At 45.0% G+C, this 23,995-nt stretch overlaps 1 protein-coding gene across 1 annotated transcript in view; it reads right to left on the reverse strand.

The window, feature by feature from the left end:
* The window catches only part of lrrc7 (leucine rich repeat containing 7), a 331,365-nt gene that overhangs the window by 177,684 nt on the left and 129,686 nt on the right, over positions 1–23,995 (reverse strand). Inside the window, exon 9 of the mRNA XM_078561876.1 lies at positions 6,705–6,779. Within this exon, the coding sequence (XP_078418002.1) occupies positions 6,705–6,779 (75 nt within the window). The remainder of the gene's footprint in view (positions 1–6,704; positions 6,780–23,995) is intronic.

The raw sequence follows: 23,995 nt of genomic DNA on the forward strand, positions 1-23,995 counted from the left end.
GTGCCTGCTCAAACAGTACCTTGATTTAAAAATTTCCATCCTTGTTTTCAAATCTCTCCATGGCCCTGCCCCTCCCTTTCTCTGTAATTTCCTCCAGCCCTACAACCCTATGAGATCTCTGCACTCCTCCAATTCTGGCCTCTTGAGCATCCATGATCTTATTGCTCTACCATTGTCAGCCATGTCTTCAATAGTCAAGACCCTAATCTCTGGAATTCCCTCCCTAAACCTCTCCATTGCTCTTTCTCTCTTTCTTCTTTTAAGATGATCCTTAAAACCTACTTCTTTGACCAAACGTTTGGCCATCTGCCCTATTATCTCCTTATGTCGCACATTGTCAAATTTTGTTTGATAATGCTCCTCCACTTTGGGATGTTTTATTACATTAAAGGGGCTATATAAATACAAGGTTTTTGTTTCTAGTCTGAATAACTCGTTACCACAACATTGAGTTGCATCAACTAAGCCCAGTTATTAGCTCAAGTTGGAGAGCACAGCTTTCTTATTTCAAAAAATAGGTCAGGCTTTAGAACACAGTGCAGATTGGTGTAGCAGCTTGGGTCACAGTGAGACCTGCTGGAAAGTCCAGGAAAGAGGGACTGACCCAGGAGCAGTTGAATGCAGCAGCTGAGTGCAACAACACATTTAATTTATTCAAGTTTTACTTCAATATATTAAAGCAAAATGCAATATTATTTGATCTAATGGACCAAGAGGAGGATAAAATATCAATATACTGAGCTATTCAATATATCTAAATTCCATATCTCAGGACTGAGCTATGCATTCTTTTGTGATTATTTCTGTGCTCGGCAAAGTAAGTATTAAGAATAGATGACTGACTACTAACAATGCTTTGGAATGCCCAGGGTTTTCAACCTATTTCACATATTTTTCAATGGATCATCTTTGACAGTTTTGTTACCAAATGCTATCATCAAGCATTCCTGGAACAGGTATAGTAAGACTAGCTGAAAAGTAAAACCTCCTTTGGTCTTAAAATCATTGTTTGATAAAAGCACTTCTGGCCGTACCAATATAATATTTTTTTTTTGCACAGCTGTCATCCTTGTGCTTTCTTGCAGTGAGACTACCAATTTAATTTCAATTCAAACTGAATTATGGGGTGTTTTTATGCTGTGGGATGAAATTCAGTTGGAACTGGGTTGAAACTGATCAAACTAATTTTGTGTGGAACCTTTACCACAAGCAGAAAGAGGGGAGATTTTCATCTCATGAAATGAAACTGGATTTGAGCCCAAATTCCAGATGCAAAAGATCAATGTGCTAAGTCACTGAACTAACCCAGTCTCCCTTTGGTCAAATATTTAATCATTCTTTTCTTAAGCAATTACAAGATAATTTCAATGAAATGTCAGACATATATGCGCACTGAATGCTCTAAGTGATTTTAGAACCTTCACCATGATACTTCAGAAGAAATATGCTGCACAAATTTGAGCAAGGGAGAACGGATGGGAGCTAAGAAGAAATATTTGACTTCTGGGAAAATTAGCACGCGAAGTGATACGTAAAACATTTTCACTGTTATGTAAATGGAATAAAATTAGCTGTACATTTTGGGATGGGAATTCATAAACACAAAATGTAGTTGTTTCATTTCTAATGTAATGTCAGTAATACAATTAACAATAAAAATGAAAATGCATATTAAAAGAATGTTGTCTGTTATGAAAAGTTTTTGCTGAACCTTTTATCCAGTTTGTTACAAGCATTGGTGTGATGATTCTTAGTCATGTTGAAAAAGATCACTCCTTTCCTTTCAACACTTTTACCATGACAACCATGATACACGGCTTTCTGCCTCATTTCCAAATATATATAAAAAACATTGTTAATCTTTTCAATGATTAAGAATGGATTATTCAATACTGTCACAGAAACAAGCAGAATTCCAGGCATTTCAGCAAAAATTCCAGATTTAGGTTGTTGAGGGGAATGTGAAAACAGCATGGAATTTTGATTGTGAACACTGCAAGATCCATAAATATAAAAGAGTGGGATTTTGTATGTAGTGTCACGAAATAAGTGAGACTGTAGTGTGGTGGCCTTTGCACACAGCACTTTAACTGAAAGGAAAGGAAAGAAAGACTTGTGCCTTTCACGACCACTAGATGTTTCAAAACATTTTACAGCCAATGAAGTGCTTTGGGAGTATTGCTGAAAAAAGAGACATGCTATCAAAGCTTTTCATCTTTCACTCGGAATCACAGAATCAAGCAGTGCAGAAGAGGCCCTTCAGCCCATCGAGTCTGCACCGACACGTGAGAAACACCTGCCCTACCTACCTAATCCCATTTACCATCACCTGGCCCATAGCCTTGAATGTTATGACGTGCCAAGTGCTCATCCAGGTACTTTTTAAAGGATGTGAGGCAACTCGCCTCCACCACCCTCCCAGGCAGCACATTCCAGACCGTCACCACCCTCTAGGTAAAAAAAGTTTTTCCTCACATCCCCCCTAAACTTCCTGCCCCTCACCTTGAACTTGTGTCCCCTCATGACTGACCCTTCAACTAAGAGGAACAGCTGCTCTCTATCCACCCTGTCCATGCCCCTCATAATCTTGTACACCTCGATCAGGTCGCCCCTCAGTCTTCTCTGCTCCAGCGAAAACAACCCAAGTCTATCCAACCTCTCTTCATAGCTTAAATGTTTCATCCCAGGCAACATCCTGGTGAATCTCCTCTGCACCCCCTCCAGTGCAATCACATCCTTCCTATAATGTGGTGACCAGAGCTGCACACAGTACTCCAGCTGTGGCCTCACTAAGGTTCTATACAACTCCAACATGACCTCCCTACTTTTGTAATCTATGCCTCGATTGATAAAGACAAGTGTCCCATATGCCTTTTTCACCACCCCACTAACACGCCCCTCTGCCTTCAGAGATGGACACACACACTTCCTAGTGTCATGCCGTTCATTGAATACTTCCTTGTCAAATTACTCCTTCCAAAATGTATCATCTCACACTTTTCAGGGTTAAATTCTATCTGCCACTTATCTGCCCATTTGATCATCCCATCTATACCTTCCTGCAGCCCAAGACACTCAAGCTCACTGTTAACCATCCGGCCAATCTTTGTGTCATCCGCAAACTTACTAATCCTACTTCCCAGATAGTCATCTATGTTGTTTATATGAATGACGAATAACAGGGGACCCAGCACAGATCCCTGTGGTACGCCACTGGACACTGGCTTCCAGTCACTAAAGCAGCCTTTTGTCATCGCCCTCTGTCTCCTACAACTAAGCCAATTTTGAATCCACCTTATCAAATTACCCTGTATCCCATGTGCATTTGCCTTCTTTATAAGTCTCCCATGTGGAACGTTGTCAAAGGCTTTGCTGAAATCCATATAAACTACATCAACTGCACTCATCTACACACCTGGTCACCTCCTCAAAAAATTGATTCAAATTTGTTAGGCATGATCTCCTTCTGACAAAGCCATGCTGATGATCCCTGATCAAACCTTGCCTCTCCAAGTGGAGATATATTCAACTCATCACTCAGATAGATTCACTCATCAAGACAGACTCAAGAATGTCTAATTTCAAAGGGAGCAACAATTTAAACTGCACAAGAAAAGAATGCTGATTGGTTGGCACGTCAACTCTGATTGGTTGAGGAATTGCTATGGAGAATGCACCAGGGAACTATTGTCCCCAACGCTTTTGTTTAATTCAAAAAAGGGACAGTGCCTCGACATGTTCTTTCTGCTTGCAGAGGGCAGGTCTCCATGTATGAATATATGTAGCTTCTAGCAAGCATAAGTGAGCCACATTGTGAGCCTGACTGATAATATTAAATTGATTGTTAGTGTAATTCTTAGCAAACTTGGGATTGTTCAGCAAGTTCTGTCCAATCACAAAATCACATCTAACATTAGACATTATGTTCTGAGTTTTGCACCTTGGGCTGGTTGAGTATGGTCAGTACTCTGCCTATTGTGAACAGCTGAAGGGCCGTGCTCTTTGATACGATCCAACAGTCATTGGGATGTATGGCCTAAATACCTGGCATTGCACCAGCACTGAAATTCATATAGCGCATTACTCATTTGTGTGGTTGGCAGAACATCTTTTTGGCTTGATGGCAGCAACCTGTTAGTGGAAAATATCATGAATAGGCCATACATGCCAATGTCTGGCAGATAAATGGCTCACTTATGCTTGCTAGAAGCTACACATATTCATATGCAGGGGCCTGTCTTCTGTAGGCAAAATGAACATGTCTAGGCATTGCGCCTTTTTTGAATTAAACAAAAGCGTGAGGGACAATAGTTCGCTGCTGCATTCTCCATGGCAATACCTTGACTTATCAGAGCCAACTTGCCAACCAATCAGCACCCTTTTCTCACGCAATATAAGTTGTTGCTCTCTTTGCACTTTGGTATTCTTGCATCTGTCCTAATGAGTGCAAGACAAAAAGCTTCGACGGCATGCTCCCTTTTTCAGCAATGCTCAAGTTCTGAACTACAAGTGACTATTTGCTTTTGGATTGCGGTTACGGTTGAAATATAGGAAACATGGTAGTCAATTTGCGCACAGCAAGTGCCGACTTGGCAGAATTTCTCATGTTGATTTAATGTCCACATTGATGTAAGTGAATTTCTGTCCCGTATTCCGTGTGCCACTTGGAGCTCTATTTTGGGAGGCTGGGAAAACCCAATTGCACTGTGAGAAAGGATATGGCTGCTTAAATCTGAACGGCCACATGTATGAGAATATAAAAATAAAGACTATACTGATTAAGGTAATTTTTTAATAGCTTTTATCAAGAATGTATGAACTATGTAAAAATTTAAAAGTTCTTTATAAAGATTAGAAGGGCCAAATGTCAGTGTCAAACAAAATATATATTGAGGCAGGATAGTGAGTCCTTGCTCAAATGATAGGTTAGTGCATGAACTGTGTTATGGATAAAAAGATGGATGTGATGCTGCATGATCTGAATCTAAGAAGAATTGATGTGTCCGGAACTCCAGGGCACTTTTCCCAGAAAACAACACTGCAATACAACAGCCTGGAAGTGGCAGGTCGGTTCAATAATTAGCATAATACTTACAAGGTTTGGGAGCAGAAGAAGATGGCAAAACTTAAAGAAGCTGCCAATGGTACCATTTAGTAGGTATTTGTCTCATGCATGTATGCCATGAAGTGTTTCCAAGAGATTTATTGTACATCTGATGCTGGCTCTTGGGGAAATACATCAGTGTGCTAACAATCATGCTCCTAGTCAGTAACAAAGGGGATTAAACAACTGGGTATGCTGATCAATGCATCAGACACTTGTCCAATACAAAAACAGAATTACCTGGAAAAACTCAGCAGGTCTGGCAGCATCGGTGGAGAAGAAATCAGTTAACGTTTTGAGTCTTCACGACCCTTCGGCAGAACTGAAGCATAGTTAGGAGAGAGGTGTCCAATACATCTGTGGACAATGGCTTGACTTATCATTGAAATGATCCTTAGACTGGAAGGAGGCAGAGGCAAAAACATTGTCCCTAATGTAATTCCAACCCCATGGAACAGGTAGAATGCAGATGTCCTTCCAACAGATCTGTAAATGATCCTATGTTGATCTAGAACTTGGGCCTGGATTTTCCCCTCGCAAATTGGGACTGACAGAGGGAATGGTTTGCCCCCTTTGTTCCCAACTCCTGATTTTTCCAAGGATGGGAGAAGGGTGGGAAAGTGAAGTTGTCCACCCAGCTCGTCTTCTGTCCTCCCAAGATATTCATGGGGGCAGGCGGCTTTCAGGAACTCTCTGAAGCTGACCAGCTGCAACCTGGCAGAAACAGGCACGGCAGTGCTAAAATACTTTTATTAAATACAAAGAAGTAATTTTGGACAAGAAAGTACTGAGCAGTAATAAAATCTTTGTAACCAACCTTTCCCTACCCTAAACCGGGTCCAGCTCTCCATTTGCCCTGGCCATTTTGAAGATGAAGATCCTTTCATTTTTTAATAACACAGATAGCAGCCTCAGCAATGGCTGCTGATTTGGGTCAAAAACATAGCTCACTTCCCTGGTGTTCCATCTCCAGTCCCTTCCCCCCAGCCAATAATTGGGCAGCAGACCTGTCTCTCGGGTGACCGAGATCCCGGGCCTGTGAAAATTGTGCTTCAAAGCACGCTGGCGTCGGGAGTGGCTTCATGACGTGGAATTGAACCCAACTCCCAATTCCTGCCTCTAAAGGGAACATCTGGCACTTATAATCAATTCCTCTAAGGCATTGCAAGGTATGTATGACTGGGTTTACAGACAAGATTGTTGACAGCGCGGTGGGTATGGGAGTCCAGTTTATTATACGATCTTTGAATTATTAAAATACTAGCATAATGAATAAAATATTTGCAGTGCAATTAGCATATTTATTGCAACAGTACTTCTTTAAATCTTCATCCCATGCCATTTCATCCTTCCCAACCCAAGCCTCTAATGTCATACCCATCCCATTCCCTTCATCGCTCTCACATAATGCCCATCTCATCCCACCCCTTCTTATTATGTCATCCCCATTCCCATGTCATCTACCTCATCCCTGAATCCATATCTCCCATGCATTACACCATCCCCCATCCTGTTTCCCCCAGATAAACTGAAGTATATACATATTAAGTGTTCACCCTAGAAGGCGATTGGATTCTGACACTGTAATGTAGATTCTTACCCCAGGTAATGTCTGTATTGAGTTATTGTCCATCCACAGCTCCTTCAGGCTCTGTAACTGTTCCAGGACTTCAGGCTAAAGAGACAGAAAACTGTGTAAAGCCATTAGTTGGTTTGCACTGAGATCAGAATTTAGGTTGTATCAATACAGCTAGATGACATACTGACCTCATTACAACATAATATAGAGAATTTCATTTCCAAGCTGATTAAGATGTTCCTTGCCTTGCAAATAAGCTACTGAACTCATGGTACGATAATTCTGAACAATGAAATCTCAATTAAAACTTTCTGTATGCACTCTCATGTCCCCGAAAACCAACATACTTTTAGTTTCCCAGCCTTCCACTTGACCATTGTTGGCTGCACCTTCAGCCACATTGTTCCAACCTACTTGAGTTCCACACCTCAACATCTCTACCTGGCACCTCCTCTCTGCCTTCAAAGACTTCCTTAAGTCACTACTTTTCAATCGTACTTTTGACCCCTCCTGTTCCTCTTCCCTCTCCCTTCACTTGGGATCAATTTGAGATCCACCACCTATACAAAGGGCAGGATCTCCTGCCTGTCGGGTGGGCCGGTCAGGAGCGGGCATGGGCGGGCGTGGGGCCGGTCTCCACCCGCGATCAGTTGCGCGCCGCCATTTTACGTGGGCGGGCCAATTAAGTCCCGCTCAACATGATGTGCGCCCGATAGCGCTCAGCGCTACCTGTGCAGGCGAGGGGGAGGAGGGAGAGTCGGGGCCTGCGCTCTTTCACGCATGCACGTGAAAGAGTGCAGAAATCTCCCTGAGGCACGGAGCTGCCTCAGGGAGATTAAGTTCAAATTCAAAATTCAAAATAAAGAAAGATTAAAATTATTTAGACATGTCCCCTCATGTGACAGTGTCACATGAGCTGGGACATGTTTATGAAACGTGAAAAATGTATTTATTAATTTAATAAACCCTTCATGAAATCTCATCCCGCCTGTGGATGAGGTTTCATGAAAAACGCGAAGGCCGCTTGGGCTCCTCACCTGCCCGCCAACCTTAAGGTTGGACGTGCAGCCCTGTCAATTATCTCAATTGGTTTTTAAATGGCTTTAACAGGCCTTTGACAGCTGCCTCCGGCACTTGCCCGCCGAACGGAAGGTCAGAAGACGCGCGGTGACGTCGGGATGCACGCCCGACGTCACCGTGCATCATTTTACGTGTTGGCGTGTGGGGCCAAAGAGAAAATTCTGCCCAAAATGTACTCTGGTTCATCACCAAGAGTGACTCAATAGCACAATTACTGACCGTGCTGGCCAATTCTGGAAGGGCATAGCTGCATGACCGGGGTTGCAACCTGTGATGCGAGGAATAATAGAAGGGAAAATAGAAGGATGCAGCTGTCCATGAAAGTATAGTTAGGTGTGACCAACCCACAGTCCTTATGCAGATGAAGTCTCATCTTCACACTGAAGACAGCCTCCATTGTGTTAAGAGACACGACCACATGCTAAATGCGATTAATTCCGAACAGATTTTGCAGTTCAAAATGAAGAATCAGTGAGGTGTTATGGACTATCAGCAGCAGCAGCATTGTATTCTGCCACGATCTATAACTTCCTGGCCCAGCAAACCCTCAGTCTATCCTTACCATCAAACAAGACAACCAACCCTGGTTCAATGAGGATTGCAGAAAAGAAAGCCAGGAACAGCACCTGGCACACCTAAATATAAGGTGCCAACTTGTTGAAGCTGCAACACAGGGCTACATATGTGCTAAACAGCGGAAGCAACATACTATAGAAAGTCAAACAATCCCGTGGCCAATGGAGTAGATAAAAGCTCTGCATTTCTGTCACATCAAGCCCTGAATGGTAGTAATTAAACAACTATCAGGAGGATAAGGCTCCATGAATATCTCCACTCTCAACAATGACAGAGCCCAACAGGTGAGTTAAAAAGGCAAGGCTGAAGCATTCGCAACCAATCTTCGGCCTTAAGTGCCAAGTTAATGATCCACGTTGGCCAATTCATAAAATCCCCTCCATCACAGATACCAGTCTTCAGACAATTTGATTCACTCCACATGATGTCAAGAACTGGGTAAGTGCACTGGATACATCAAAGGGTATGGGCCCTGACAGCATCCTGGTTGTCCTGCTGATATGTGGCAGGTGACATTTGCATCACTTAAGTGTCAGGCAGTGAATATTTTAAAAAAGAGAGAATCGAACCACCTCCTCTTGACATTCAATGGTTTTACTATCGCTGAATCCCCCACCATCAGTATCCTATGAGTCACTACTTACCAGGAATTTAAGTGGACCAGCCACATAAATACTGTGGCTACAAGATGAAGTCAGAGGTTGAAATTCTGCAGTGAGAGGCTCACACCCTGACTTGACAAAAGCTTTTCAACACTTACAAGGTACAAATCAGGAATGTGATGGAATGCTTTCCACTTGCCTGGATGGGTGCAGCTCTACCAATACTCAAAAAGCTTGACATAATCCAGGACAAAGCAGCCCGCTTAATCAACACACCATCCACCACCTTAAACTTTCACGCCTGCCACCACTGCGCACAGTTTGAGATGATTCCTAGGGCATCCGTCTTTGAGCTTTAAGGTGTTCAGCAGCTTCCTGATTTCTACTGCCATTTTTGCATTAATACATGGGAACACCACCAACTGGAAGTTCCCCTCCAAGCCACTCACCATCCTGACTTGGAAATATATCGGCATTCCTTCACTGTCACTGGGTCAATATTCTGGAACTCCCTAACAGCATTATGGGTGTACCTACTACACCACGGTGGTTCAAGAAGACAGCTCACCAACACCTTCTCAAGGGCAATTAGGGATGGGCAATAAGTGCTGGCCTAGCCAGCGATGCCTGCGTCCAATAAATGAATAAAAAACACAGTTACCTTCTTGGCAGTTTGAAATGCAACTCAGCAGTTACTCTAAAGTTAAAACGAAATATGAAATTAAAGGCAACCTTGAGAAGTAGGCAGAAGTTGTCCAATTCGTGACCATCTTTAAATTAATCACTTTCATAGAGAGGATAAGATCAAGACAAGTCTATACCTCCTTTATGTGCATACAAGTAACCACAAATGCAGTAGCAGCAGAATTGTTGGGAATTCTGGCTCCTTATGCCACTCATATCATTTGCCAGTGAAGAGACAGATAGGGAAAAAATCCCGCCACTCTGAGTGAAATTTCAGTCAAATTAAAATGGGATGTACAATTATCAACAATAATTCTTGCCTAAAAATCCAACCTGAAAATGTTGCTTTGTCCACATTATGCACCATCTTGCCAAAACAACGTGAATTTTCAGTCCCAGGCTGTTAACATGTTCTATATTTACTCCAAGGATAATGGAAAGGATGAAATGTTGTATGACATGAGCTCTTCCTCTCCTTTGTTTATTCTCTCCTAGCCAAAATGATTGGGTGGTCTGAAGTGTGGTCTTCACTTAATCCATGCCACATGGACCTTTGACCAAAGATATAACTCAAAATGGCCACAAAATGGCCCTTCATCCAAGAAATGTGACCTCAATTCAAGTTATGCTGAATTTAGTAGAAGTTTCATATTCCATAGTCTGCCTTACAATAAGGGAAAGCCAACAAAAAATCTGGAGACAGTATCCCTCAAGAAGTGTTTTCTCCTATAGTATAAATGAAAACTTAGGATAAAGATCATGCATGCACACCAATCAGGAATATTTCAAATAATTCGAGGAGCTCCGCACTCCTATTCAGATATAAAAGTTTACGGCCAACAGCAGTCCTTTCACCTTCTACATTGTGGAAGAATGCTTCTTGCAATGAGAGTCTGTCGATAGCAGTATTTACATACTTTACATTCCTTCAGTATATACATATTTTACATTCCTTCTGACAGCATGAATCACCTGAGTAATATTCTTTTCTTTTTTAAATAAGGTTTTACATAAGCATAATTCCATCCTGTTTTGGCATCTTTCAGAGCATCTGAATTCTCTGAGCCCAATGGAATAGTACATGAAAGGGACCAAGAAGATTGGGACAGACAATTTATGAATGCAGTTAACCGATGGATTTTGTATTCCTAAATAAATATAATCCCCTTGGGCTAAAGCCTAGAGTCTGTTTATCTTTATTAATTTACTTGCTTGGTAATATTGATTTCTAGATAAAATCAGCAGGAGGTATACATCTGTGTTTACTTCAGCCTCAAGTAAAACTCCTATGCCAGAGACCCAGGCTATTTTGATGTCAGGTAGTGGGAGTCTTTGCTCTGAAGTCAGATAGGAGCCAATAACTCTGCACTATTCATGAAAGCCTGGCTGCTGAAGTGTAGCAGTCATTCAGATTCTCAGTGCAAATAGATGAGGATATGGCTGGCTCAGAACCACCGAGTTCCACTGAGCAGAAGAGATTTAGGAGTAAATGGCTTGGGGCCGGATTTTCCTGTCCCAAATAGGATAAAGGAAAGGGGATGAAAGCTCCGCCCTTTGTTTTCACCCTCCACCATTTTCCACAGCGTGGCAAAGAGCATGAGCCTTGCAATAGACCCAGATGGCCTACTTTGAGGCCAATTGAACACGTTAAGGTCTTAATAAAAGGCCCAACTTGAAACCCAATGGAACCATGTGAAGCAAGCCGAGATTTGGGAGCCCTCAGCAAAAACACCAGTGAGGGAAGGCCTGAATGGAAACAGAAGCAAGTCAGGAGGCTGGGAAAATTTGGGCAGAATTTTCCGTGCCCACTGGCGTCAGACGTGCTTGGCAGCATGAGTGGACAATATGGCGACAAGGCCAGAAATCGGTTTCACGACGCCATGAAAACAATTTGCGATCATCCGCTCAGCCCGCCGATGGTGGGCCATGTTTCCCGCCATCAGATGTTGAGAACCTTATTGTAATACATCTGTATATCATTATAAGGCCAGCCTGCCAGAATCAACTCCCCTGCTGGATCATCCACCCATGTCGGCGTGATTGCATGCCAAGGTGTTTCACAACAGCATATATAAGTCACGCACTTGGCAGGCTTCACTTTAAGGGGAATTCGGAGTTCAGTGCACAGGAATTGCGAGGGTCACCTGTTGGACTTCAAGGTTGAGGTGCGTTGGGGGTGGGTGGTGGGGGGGGCTGGTGGCAAAGGCTACCCTGCAGTTGAGGTGTGTGGAGTGGGGGTGCCAGGACTGCCCTGCAATTGAAGGTAGTGCACAAGCACGTGCGGGGTGGGGGGGAAGTGGCCTTGCATTTGGGAAACATTGTATAAAGTGACCGTTTCTCTGCAGCTGAGACAGTTCAGATGCAGTCGCATTGATGTGCATGGCATCAGGTCTCTAGCTTATCAGCCCACTCCAGCAACGCAGAGGTATGAAACTGCCGCTAAAGGCTCCAGGGCTTTTCCCCCCCCTCAGGCACAGAGTGCGAACTAATGAGCATTTTAGTGCACTGCAGGATAGCCGGACGACTGAGCACATTGTACAATCATCCCAGTTTAGACTAGTCTACCCCATGGTTCAAGCTAACAGTGCAGCTTTACAATGCAGGTTAGGAGAATGCCTGCACCTGAGCTGAGAGCACAGTATGCAGTCCTTGGGCAAAGATGCCACCAATCGGTCAGGTGGAGTGGGGCAGAAGTGGGTCGGGTTTTGGGCAGCTATGCAGTGGATTAAATTCTGGCCAACCAAGTGGTGGGCAGTGCTCTCTGGGATGCATTAAGGGCCTTCAGACTTGACCAAGAGAGGTTCTTAGCACACCCATGTTAACCCATGCATCTCTCTCATCCTGTAGGAGGAGTATATCAGGTGAACTAGCTCTATGCCTCGTGGCATGCAGAGTGTGAAGACGACAGAGAAGAGAGCAACAGAGGTGCCTGACTGCGTAGAGGGAAGAGCAGCACCGTCCGAAAGAAGGGGCAGCTGGGGCTCTCGCACACGCTGCTGAAGAGCCACAGAGCTGGTCAGTGCCGAGCTAGACCCAGAGTCTATAGATGCCACCTTTCATTCCTTCAGATGACCGAGAAACAGTGTTGCCGAAGACTGCGCATGTCTAGGGAACTGGTCGGTCACATCTGCCACCTGCAGCAGGATTTGGTGTCATGTGGGTATGGGGGGCATCCACTGCCAGTGGCCATGAATGTGACTGTGGCACTCAATTTTTATGCCAGTGGCTCCTTTCAGAGTTCCACAGGTGACTTCTGTGGTATCTCACAAGCCTCCACCACAAATGCATCCATCAAGTCACGGATGCCATCTTCTCGAGGGCACACAACTTTGTGCATTTCTCCCGGGACCAGGAGAGCCGGGATACAAGAGCAGTTAGATTTGCCCAGATCCCAGTTTCCCATAGGTACAGGGTGCCATCGAATGCACTCACATGACACTCAGATCTCTGTTGCAACAAGTAGTCAACTATGTCAACCACAAAGGTTTCCATTCGCTGAATGTGCAGCTGGTGTGCGACCACCACAAATCCTGCAGGTCTGCGCAAGGTTTCCAGGGAGCGCCCACGACTCCTACATTCTCCATCGGTCACAGCTCCCCAATGTCTTCCAGGGTCCACAGAGGCTGCAGCGGTGGCCTCAGACTGTAGCAGAGTGAAGGTATAACGAGGCTCATGCTCCAACCCGCGCCTTGGTAGATCAAACCATCGGGATGTTGAAAATTAGGTTCCGGTGCCTGGTCTGGTGGGGCCCTGCAATATAGTCCACAGAGGGTGTCATGCATCGCTGTCACCTGCTGCACCCTTTACAACCTGGTGCTGCAATAGGGAGAGGAGCTGGCTGGGAGGAGATGGAGGAGCTGCAGGTCTCCTCCAATGAGCAGGATGTCAACAGTGATGAGGGTGAGGAGGTCCTCGAAGGTGACGATAATGGCATGAGGCCCTCACACTGGCCAGACGAGGCAGGTGCACTTGGGAGGTCCTCATAGCTGCTAGATTTGTGGAGGATGACGACAACATGCATCGAGGTGACCACTGATCCACATATTGCATCTATGAACGTTTGACTCCAGTCTGGCTTATGGCAGAGCACATACCCTCTGAGACAATGCTCCTCCTATGGAGATGCAGTGGAGGCCCTAATAGTCGCATCATTGCAGGAGGATGATGACGACATGCAGTGAGGACACTCCATAGGTCTTCACATTGCCTCTGTGAATGTCTGTCTCCTGTTTGGCTGAGGGCAGCTTGTTTGCATTCTGTGATGGGGGTCATATCATGGAGATGCAGCCATGAAACTTTAAAAACACATGATAATTTATCTGCCTTCAGCACCTGACCCCTTCTGGAGCACAGCATCACTGGTCACAGATGCTAAAGAGATGGGGGCCAGCCCCTCCCTAAAGGTACTGAGAGCACACAGAGAGAATGATGGAACTCAGTGATGCTTGCCCATGACATTCTGTCAGCAATGACAAGCACCATCGAGGTGCAGGCATCAGTAATGTTTCCAGGGAGTGTGAGGCTGGACCATCACTTTGGGCTGAAGGCTGCACAAAGCACAGGGAAGAGGCCCTGGACTGAGACACCTGCCTTTATCTTGTGCAGAAAGGTTTCACATCTGAGTGACACGAACACTGCTCATCAGAACAAGGAGCCATAGGCAGGGAGACATTGTTGAGAGTTTATTTACAATAGTGAACATTATGTACAAGTGGTTAACACCCATGCCCAGAGTTGATGTGGTGCCGTGATCATATAGTCATTAGTACTTTACATTGTGGCCATAGCAGCTTCGGTTCGAAATCGAGTCAGGGCAAAGGTTATAAGGGGCTGCCTTTTAATATGTCTCTGATTTTGTTAATTTAGTTTATTTGTTTGTAATAAAAGAGTTACATATTCTTAACCTTCCTAACCCTGCCGCTACATTTTGGTACTCCCCACAATATCCACAGCGGATGTGGAGGCAGCCTGATGACTGCCAAGCTCTGTCTGTGATGACAGGCATCCTCTGGAGGGCCAAGGCATGGATGGCCCTGGCCTGCTTTCGGGGCCCTGCTGTATGGCAGTGGCACCCTACTCGAGCTGCCAGGGTCACTGGAAGAGGTGATTTGGATGGGTTGGACACTCCCGGAGTCACCTGGGTGGATGGCCCTGGGGTGTGCGTCTGCTGATCATCTTCCCTATGGGTGCCCAAAGGTCCCTGGTTGACTCCTTGAGGTGAAGGGGAAGCTGGACTGAGATTGAGCTGCCCCGCACCCCTCTCTCCATAGTTGGAGGCGAACTATGGTGTCAGCGACAGCAGTGCAGGAGCAATGTCCTGGACCAAGGCCTCCATGACGACCGCCATCCTACCAGTGTTGACCTCAGAGCATTGGCATGCTGGCGCTATCACCTCAGCCTGAAGGTGGGTGGACTCGTCCATTGTGCCTTGCAATCTGAGAAGTGCAGCGGACATCCCTTCCTGATGTTCCAGAGCTTGCTTTTGCAGCTCCAGCAACTGAGACATGTCCGGGTCCAAAGGCTTGTCTCTGACTCGGGCTCAGCAAATTTCTGGCCTCCAGCTGTCCTCTGAGTGCCAGGGACCTGGGAAGTCCCTGCCGCCACCTGCTGTGGATCAAAATGTGCGATGTGCTCACCAGATTGTGATCCCGAGGCTACTTTAAAGCTAGGTCCCACCGAGGTGTGTGTCTCTGTGCTGGTGGAGGGTGTGGGTGAGCACTGTGATGGGACTTCAAGGAGGGTGCCTTCAGATTGCTCTTACTTCGGGGCTTGATTGGAGGCCCCGAGTTGTGGACTCCATCGGCTATTTGACAGATGTGAAAGCAAGGAGAGATAATTAGTACATGGCAGTGGCCTGTGAAAGAGGACACATCACTACAGCATGGCTGTCTGATGGATGTTGCACTGCTGGATCCACACTTGGTAGAACAACGCCGACCTCACCATCAGGGACCGTCCTGATCCTCACCGACCAGCTGGATGGCTCTGTTTTCAAAGTCCGTGAGAGGTGAGTGGTCCCATGGATGGGATGAGGACAACGAAGGTGTGTATGAGAGAGTGAATGGTGATGCTCCATGAACGGGCAGTGAGTGAGGACCCTGTGGATTTGTGATGGGTTTGTGAGTGTGTGAGTTGAGAGCGATGAGAAGAGTAACCCTGGCAGAAGGGAGGACATCATTCATCCTCTTGAAACATTGGGTGGCTGTCCTCTTTTGCAGGGTGTTGGCGCTGAGCACTGCTGCCACCGCCTCCCAAGGCGGATTGGTGATGTTGCTGCCCATCCTGCGCTAGAGCAGGGGGTACAGGACATTATGGCAGGCCTCAATAGTGTCCAAAAGGTGCTCAAGGGACCCATCATTAAACCTCGGGGCTGCAGTCTTTTTTGCCTTTCAGAGCAGCAGCCCTGGGCAAGAAGCACTGAGAGGTGTGTGCATGGCTGCACTTTAAATATGGCGCCCAGCATGATGAAGCAGCGAAGTGATGGTGTGGTGCTTGAATGAGAGCCCGCCCGCCATCAAAACGGCGGAATGAATAATTAATGAGGCGGGTTTGGGATGATACAGTGTGAGAAGCTGCCATTGCGGCCGGCAGGTAAAATGTCATTTTCCCCGCCGACTATCACACGGCAAGTCTGGGACGATTCCACCCTTGTTGGAGGTGAGGGAAAAGCTTTAAACTGACTAAAAAGGATCACTACATGGATTGAGAAGTTACAGGAGCTCGGTTCACATGGGGAGCGAGTTAGAAAGTTAACAAGAAAGGACAAGGTAATCGTGCAGGGTAATGATAATCAAAGTGTAACAGGAAGGGACAAACATAAAAGTGTAACAGGAAGGGACAAACATAAAAGTGCACCAGCAAATCAGGTCAGTGTTGGGAAAAATGGTAAAAAGATAGAATTAAAGGCTTTTTATCTGAATGCATACAGCGTTCGTAACAAAATGGATGAATTGGTAGCACAAATTGAAATGAATGGGTATGGGGCAGGACCGGACATTCCAACCAAAAGTCAATGGTCTTTTGGCTGCCTCGCAAGGTTTTCCATCCTGACTGCGATGGGTCCCGCCATGGGGGGCACAGGAAAATCCTGGCCATGGTTGCAAGGTTACCCGGGCTGGGGACTGAATATTCAAGGGTATTTGACATTTCAGAGATAAAACGAAAGGATAAGGAAGTGCGGTAGCTTGGTTAATAAAGGATTAGATCAGTACAATGATGAGAAATGGTTTTGGCTTGAAAGATAAAGATGTAGAATCAATTTTGGTGGAAATAAGAAATAGGAAGGGAAAGAAGTAACTGGTGGAGTAGTTTATAGGTTCCCTAACAGCAGCTACACTGTAGACAGAGTATACATCAAGAAATAACGGGGGCTTGTAAGAAAGATACTGGTAGATGATTTTAATCTTCATACAGACTGGACGAATCAAATTGGGAAAGGCAGCCTGGAGAATGAGTTTATAGTTTGTATTCGAGATAGTTTCTTGGAAGGATACATTTTGGACCAATGAGGAAGCAGGCTAAACAGGTATCATAGACCTGGTAAAGAGTGATCATAGCATTATAGATTCATTATACATTCAGTTTGCGGGTGAGAAGCTTGGGTCTGAAACAAGTCTTAAGCTTACAGAAAGGCTAATACAAACATATGGAGACAGAATTGGTTGCAGTTGACTGGGAAAAGGTTCAATGGTAAGATGGTGGAAAAGCAGTGGCAGACATTTAAGGAGGTATTTCATAACTCTCAATTCCATTGAGAAAGAGAGACTCTACAAGAAGGATGCACCATCCATGACTGGCTAAGGAAGTTAATTAAGGATGGTATCAAATTGAAAGAAAATGTTGGGAAGATTAGTGGTAGGCCAGAAGATTCGGAAAATTTAGAAACCAGCAAAGGATAACTAAAACAAACAAAGAGGGAGAAATTAGAATATGAGAGTAAACTAGCAAGAAAAAGAAAAACAGACAGTGAAATCTTCTAAAAGCATATAAAAAGGAAGATAGTAGCTAAAGTGAGCATTGGTCCCTTAGAAGATAAGACTGGGGAATTAATAATGGGAAACAAGGATGTAGCAGAGGCTTTGAACAAACATTTTGTATCTGTCTTCATGCTAGAAGACACAAAAAGCATCCCAATAATAACTGAAGAAAATTAAGGGGCATAAAGAAGGGCTAACTTAAAAGAATCACTATTACTAGAGAAAAAAAATGTTAAGAAAACCAATGGGACTAAAGGCTGATAAGTCCCCTGGACCTGTTGGCTTGCATCCTAGTGGCTGCAGAGATACTGGGTGTTTTTGTTGTAATCTTCCAAAATTCCCTAGGTTCTAGAAAGGTCCCAGCAAATTAGAAGACTGCAAATGTAACATCTCTATTCAAAAAAGGAGACAGAAAGCAGGAAAACTTTAGCCTAACATCTGTCATTGGGTAAATGCCAGAATCCATTACTAAGGAAGTAGTAACAGGATAGTTAGAAAATCATAACACAATCAAGCAGAGTCAATATGGTTTTATTAATGGGAAATCATGTTTGACAAATTTATTAGAGTCCCTTGAGGATGTAACAAGCAGTGTGGTAAAGGAGAAGAAGCAGATGTAGTGGTATTTGGATTTCCGAAAGACATTCAATAAGGTGCCACATAAAAGGTTACTACACAAGATAAGAGCTCATGGTGTTGAGTGTAATATATTAGCATGGATAGAGGATTGGCTAGCTAACAGGAAACAGAGAGTAGTGATAAATGGGTCATTTTCAGCCAATAATTTGGGGGGTGCCACGGGGATCAGTGCTAGGGCCTCAACTATTTACAATCTATATTGAAGAAGGGACCAAGTGTGTTGTAGCCAAATTTGCTGACGATATAAAGATGGGCAGGAAAGCAAGTTGTGAGGAGGACACAGAGAGTCTGCAAGGTGATAAAGATAGGTTGAGTGGGAAGAATATTGGCAGATGCAGAAAATGCGAGGTTGTCCACTTTGACAGGAAGAATACAAAAGCAGAATATTATTTAAATGGTGAGAGTCTATAGGATGCCGCAGTACAGAGGGATCTGAGGGTCCTCACACATGTATCACAAAAGGTTAGTATGCAGTTTTTTTTATTATTCATTCATAGGATGTGGGCTTCAATGACTGGGTCAGCATTTATTGCCCATCCCTAGTTGCCCTTGAGAAGGTGGTGGTGAGCTGCTTCCTTGAACCGCTGCAGTTCATGTGGCGTAGGTACATCCAAGTGCTGTTAGGAAGGGAGTTCCATGATTTTGACCCAGCGACAATGAAGGAACGGCGATATATTTCCAAGTCAGGATGGTGAGTGACTTGCAGGGTAACTTCTAGGCGGCGGTGTTCCCATCTATCTGCTGCCCTTGTCCTTCTAGATGGTAGTGACTGTGGGCTTGGAAGGTGCTATCTAAGGAACCTTGGTGAATTCCTACAGTGCATCTTGTAGATGGTACACACTGCTGCTACTGTGCATTGGTGGTGGAGGGAGTAAATGTTTATGGATGTGTGGTGCCAATCAAGCAGGCTGCTTTGTCCTGGACAGTGTCAAGCTTCTTGAGTGCTGTGGGAGCTGTACTCATCCAGGCAAATTAGGAATATCCCATCACACTCCTAACTTGTGCCTTGTAGATGGCGGACAGGTTTGGGGAGTCAGGAGGTGAGTTAATCGTCACATAATTCCTAGCCTCTGATCTGCTCTTGTAGTCACATTATTTATATGGCTAGTCCAGTTCAGTTTCTGGTCAATGGTAACCCCCAGGATGTTGATAGTGGGGGATTCAATGATGGTAATACCATTGAATGTCAAGGGGCAATGGTTGGATTCTCTCTCGTTGGGAATGGTCATTGCCTCGTACTTGTATGGCGCAAATGTTACTTGCCACTTGTCAGCCCAAGCCTGGAGATTGTTCAGGTCTTGCTGCATTTGAACATGGATTGCTTCAGCATCTGAGAAGTCGTGAATGGTGCTGAACATTGTGCACTCATCAGCGAACATCCCCACTTCTGACCTTATGATGGAAGAAAGGTCATTGATGAAGCAGCTGAAGATGGTTGGGCCGAGGACACTACCCCAAGGAACTCCTGCAGGGATGTCCTGGAGCTGAGATGATTGACCTCCGACAACCACAACCATCTTCCTTTGTGCTAGGTATGGCTCTAACAAGCGGAGAGTTTTCCCCGATTCCCATTGACTTCAGCTTTGCTAGGGCTCCTTGATGTCACACTCGGTCAAATGCAGCCTTGATGTCGAGGGCAGTCACTCTCACCTCACCTCGGAAGTACAGCTCTTTTGTCCATGTTTAAGTCAAGGCTATAATGAGGTCAGAAGCTGAGTGGCCTTCCTGGAACCTAAACTGAGCGCCAGTGAGCAGGTTATTGCTAAGCAACTGCCGCTTGATAGCACTGTTGAAGATACTTTCCATTACTTTACTGCTGATCAAGAGTGGACTGATGGGGCGGTAATTGGCCGGGTTGGATTTGTCCTGCTTTTTGTGCACAAGACATCCCTGGGCAATTTTTCACATAGCTGGGTAGATGCCAGTGTTGTAGCTGTACTGGAACAGCTTGGCTAGGGGCGTGAAAAGTTCTGGAGCAAAAGTCTTCAGTACTATTGCCAGGATGTTGACAGGGCCCATAGCCTTTGCAGTATCCTGTGCCTTCAGCCATTTCTTGATATTGAATTGGCTGCAGACAGGCATCTGTGATGCTGGGGACCTCCGGAGGAGGGGGATATTTGTGGAGACTCCTCCTCCAGTGAATTGTTTAATTGTCCTTCACCATTCACAACTGGATGTGGCAGGACTGCAGAGCTTAGATCTGATCCGTTGGTTGTGGGATCGCTTAACCCTGTCTATCACTTGCTGCTTATGCTGTTTGGCATGTAAGTAGTCCTGTATTACAGCTTCACCAGGTTTCACCAGGCACAGCAAGTGATTAGGATGGCAAATGGAACATTGATCTTTACTGCAAGGCAAATGGAATATCAAAGTAGGGAAGTCTTGCTATTGCTGTACAGGGCATTGATAAAACTGTATCTAGATTACTGCATACAGTTTTGGTTTCCTTTTACTTAAGGAAGGATATCCTTGCATTAGAGATAGTTCAGTGAAGGTTCACTAGGTTGGTCCCTGGGATGAAGGGGTTGTCATCTGAGGAAAGGTTGATCAGGTTCGGCCTATACTCATTGGAATTTAGAAGAATGAGAGGTGATTTTATTGAGACATATGAGACCCTGAGGGGGCTTTACAGGGTAGATGCTGAGAGAATAGTTTCTCTCATGGGGAAATCTAGAGCTAAGGAGAACAGTTTCAAAATGAGGGGTCTCCCATTTAAGATGGAGATGAGGAGGAAGTTCTTCTCTCGGAGGGTTGATAACCTTTGGAGAGCAGTCGAGGCTGGGTCTTTGAATCCATTCAAAGTTGAGTTAGGCAGATTGTTGATATTCAAGGGAGTCAAGGGTTATGGCAGTGGGGGGACAGGCAGGAAAGTGAAATTAGGAGCACAATTGGATCAACCATGAACTTACTGAATGGTACAGCAGGCTCGAGGGGCCAAATGGCTTACTCCCTACGTTTCTTGAGTTCTTATGTTCATCAAGGGAGAGAGAAAGAGGCAGGGGTGAGGTCATTGCCACCTCAGAATCTGGCCATTCTCCTGGCATTGACTGGGCATTGGGTCATTGAACCATTAGCTTGGTTGGACATCACCTGATCAAGAGGTGGGGTGCACCTGGAAATGGGTCCTGCGCTATCTCACATAGAGGCCATTGAAGCAGTGCAGCAGCAGCATGCACAACAAAGAAAGGACATTGGGCTTCAGGAGGGCACAGCAGAGGGATAAAGGCCATGCAGGAGAAGGAAGTATTGTACTTGTTGATCAACAATCTGCCTAACTCAACTTTGAATGGATTCAACGACCCAGCCTCGACTGCTCTCCAATGATTACCAGCCCTCTGAGAGAAGAACTTCCTCCTGTCTGGAGCATGGAGTCTACTGGAACAGATGAAGCTACTCGAATGAAAAACCAATGCAGAAAGAGACTGTGATTCTTGAGGCAGATGGTCACAGACAGCTGTGCCCTCGTCAGTGAGAAACTTACACCCTGCACCACTGATCGCCACCCTGTCAGTAACATTTAAGGCAATGTGGCCTTGAGTTTCTTTGTTTCATTTCAGGGTTCATCTGTGGACCTCTGTGCCACCTTGCAGTCGGCTGCACACACTGAATCGTCATGGTCACAGATGCCCTCTTTGCCAAGGCTGGATACTACGTCAACTTTCCCACATATGGGGCCTCCCAAGCTCAGAGGGCACTGGGTTTTGTTCCAATTGCTGGATTCCCCCAAATCAAGGGAATTATTGATTGCACCCATGTTGCTATTAGAGCACCCACTGACAGATAGGAGAAAGTCATCAACAGGAAGGCCTACCACTCCCTGAATATGGAACTGGTCTGCAACAACAGGAAGAACTTCCAGCATGTATGTGCATTCTTTCCAGGCAGCTGCCATGGCACTTTCATTCTTTAGAAGTCAAACCTTCCACGGCTCTTTCAAGCCATCCCCCAGGCCCATGAATGGATTTTAGGAAACAAGAGCTATCCTTTGAACAGATGGCTCGTCACTCCTCTGCGAGTGCCACAAACAGTGCCACAAAAGTGTTACAATGACAGCCATCTGCTTACCAGAACTCTCACTGAGCAGTCCATCGGCTTGCTGAAAATGCGCTTTCACTGACTGGATCGCTTGGCTGGCCCCGTGCAATAAACACCTGTCAGGGTATTTCACATGGTTGTGACCTGCTGCATGTCTCACAACATGGCCTAGCAAAGGGGAGTGACCCTTGAAGAGGCAGAGAGGGTGGAAGGCACAATGTCCTCAGAGGAGGAGGAGCTAGCAAAGGTTCAGCTGATGAACTCTGAGACCTGAAGGACATTTGCTCTGGGCTGGAGAGGAACTTGTGGTGGGGGGGTGGTAGGGGGGCTAGAGGGTAAGGATCAGTTATCGTGGTCCATGTAGGTACCAACGACATAGGTAGGAATATGAAAGAGGTTCTGCTAGAGAGTATGAGCAGCTAGGGGCTAAATTAAAAAGCAGAAGCTCAACGGTAATAATCTTTGAATTATTACCTGAGACACGAGCAAATTGGAGTGGGGTAAATAAGATTAGAGAATTAAGTGCGTGGCTCAAAGTTTGGTGTGGGAGAAATGAGTTTTGATTCATGGGACACTGGTACCAGTATTGGGGAAAGTGTGAGTCGTACTGTTGGGGCGGTCTTCACCTGAACCGTTCTGGGACCAGTGTTTTGGTGAGTCGCATAGCTAGGGTGCTAAACTAAATAGTGGGGGGTGAGGGATCAGTTGAGGGAAAATGTGATAAATTAAAGAGAGAAGACAAGACAAGAGAGCAAGGTAGCAATAAGGGAATTGATAATCTGAATGTAGCAGGAAGGGACAAAGCATACAAACTTATGAGTGCACCAGCAGATAAGGATAGAGGTTGCGAAAATAATAAAAAGACAGAATTAAAAGCACTCTATCTGAAAGCACATAGCATTCGCAACAAGGTAGATGAATTGCTGGCACCAGTGCAAGAAAACAGGTATGATTTAACTGCCATTTTGGAGAGGGGGCTGCAGGGTGACTAAGGCTGAGAACTGAATGTTTAAGGATATTCAACATTTAGGAAGGATTGGCAAAAAGGATGAGATCAGTACATTAGTGAGAGAGGATCTTAGATCAGAAGTTCAAGATGTAGAATCTGTTTGAGTGGAGCTAAGAAACAGCAAAGGGCAGTAAATATTGGGTGGAGTTGTTCATAGGCCATCAAACAGTAGTGATAATGCAGGCATGGTACAAATCAGGAAATTAGAGGTACATGTAACAAAGGTAATACAGTAATCATGGGGCACTTCAATCCGCATATAGATTGGGTAAACCTAATTGGGTCTAATGCTGTGGAGTATGAATTCCTGGAATGGTTTTCTAGAACAGTATTTTAAGGAACCAACTAGAGAATGGGCTATTTTAGATTGAGTATTGTGCAATGAGAAAGGGCTTATTAATAATCTTGTTGTAAAGGAGTCTCTAGGGAAGACAGTGACCATAATAAATTGGAATTTTACATTAAGTTTGAAAGTGATGCAGTTTAATCCAAAACTAGGGTCTTAAATCTAAACAAAGGAAACCACGAATGTATGAAAGGCAAAATGTCTGCAGTAGATTGGAAAACTATATTAAAAGGTATTACAGTAGGCAGGCACTGAACGGTTCCTGCAGATTAGAAGCTAGAAAATGTAATTCCACTATTTAAGAAAGGAGGAAGAGAGAAAACGGGGAATTACAGACCTGTGAGCCTGACATCAGTAGCATGGAA

This window comes from Cetorhinus maximus, chromosome 17 (assembly GCF_964194155.1).
Source record: "Cetorhinus maximus chromosome 17, sCetMax3.hap1.1, whole genome shotgun sequence".
NCBI lineage: Eukaryota > Metazoa > Chordata > Chondrichthyes > Lamniformes > Cetorhinidae > Cetorhinus > Cetorhinus maximus.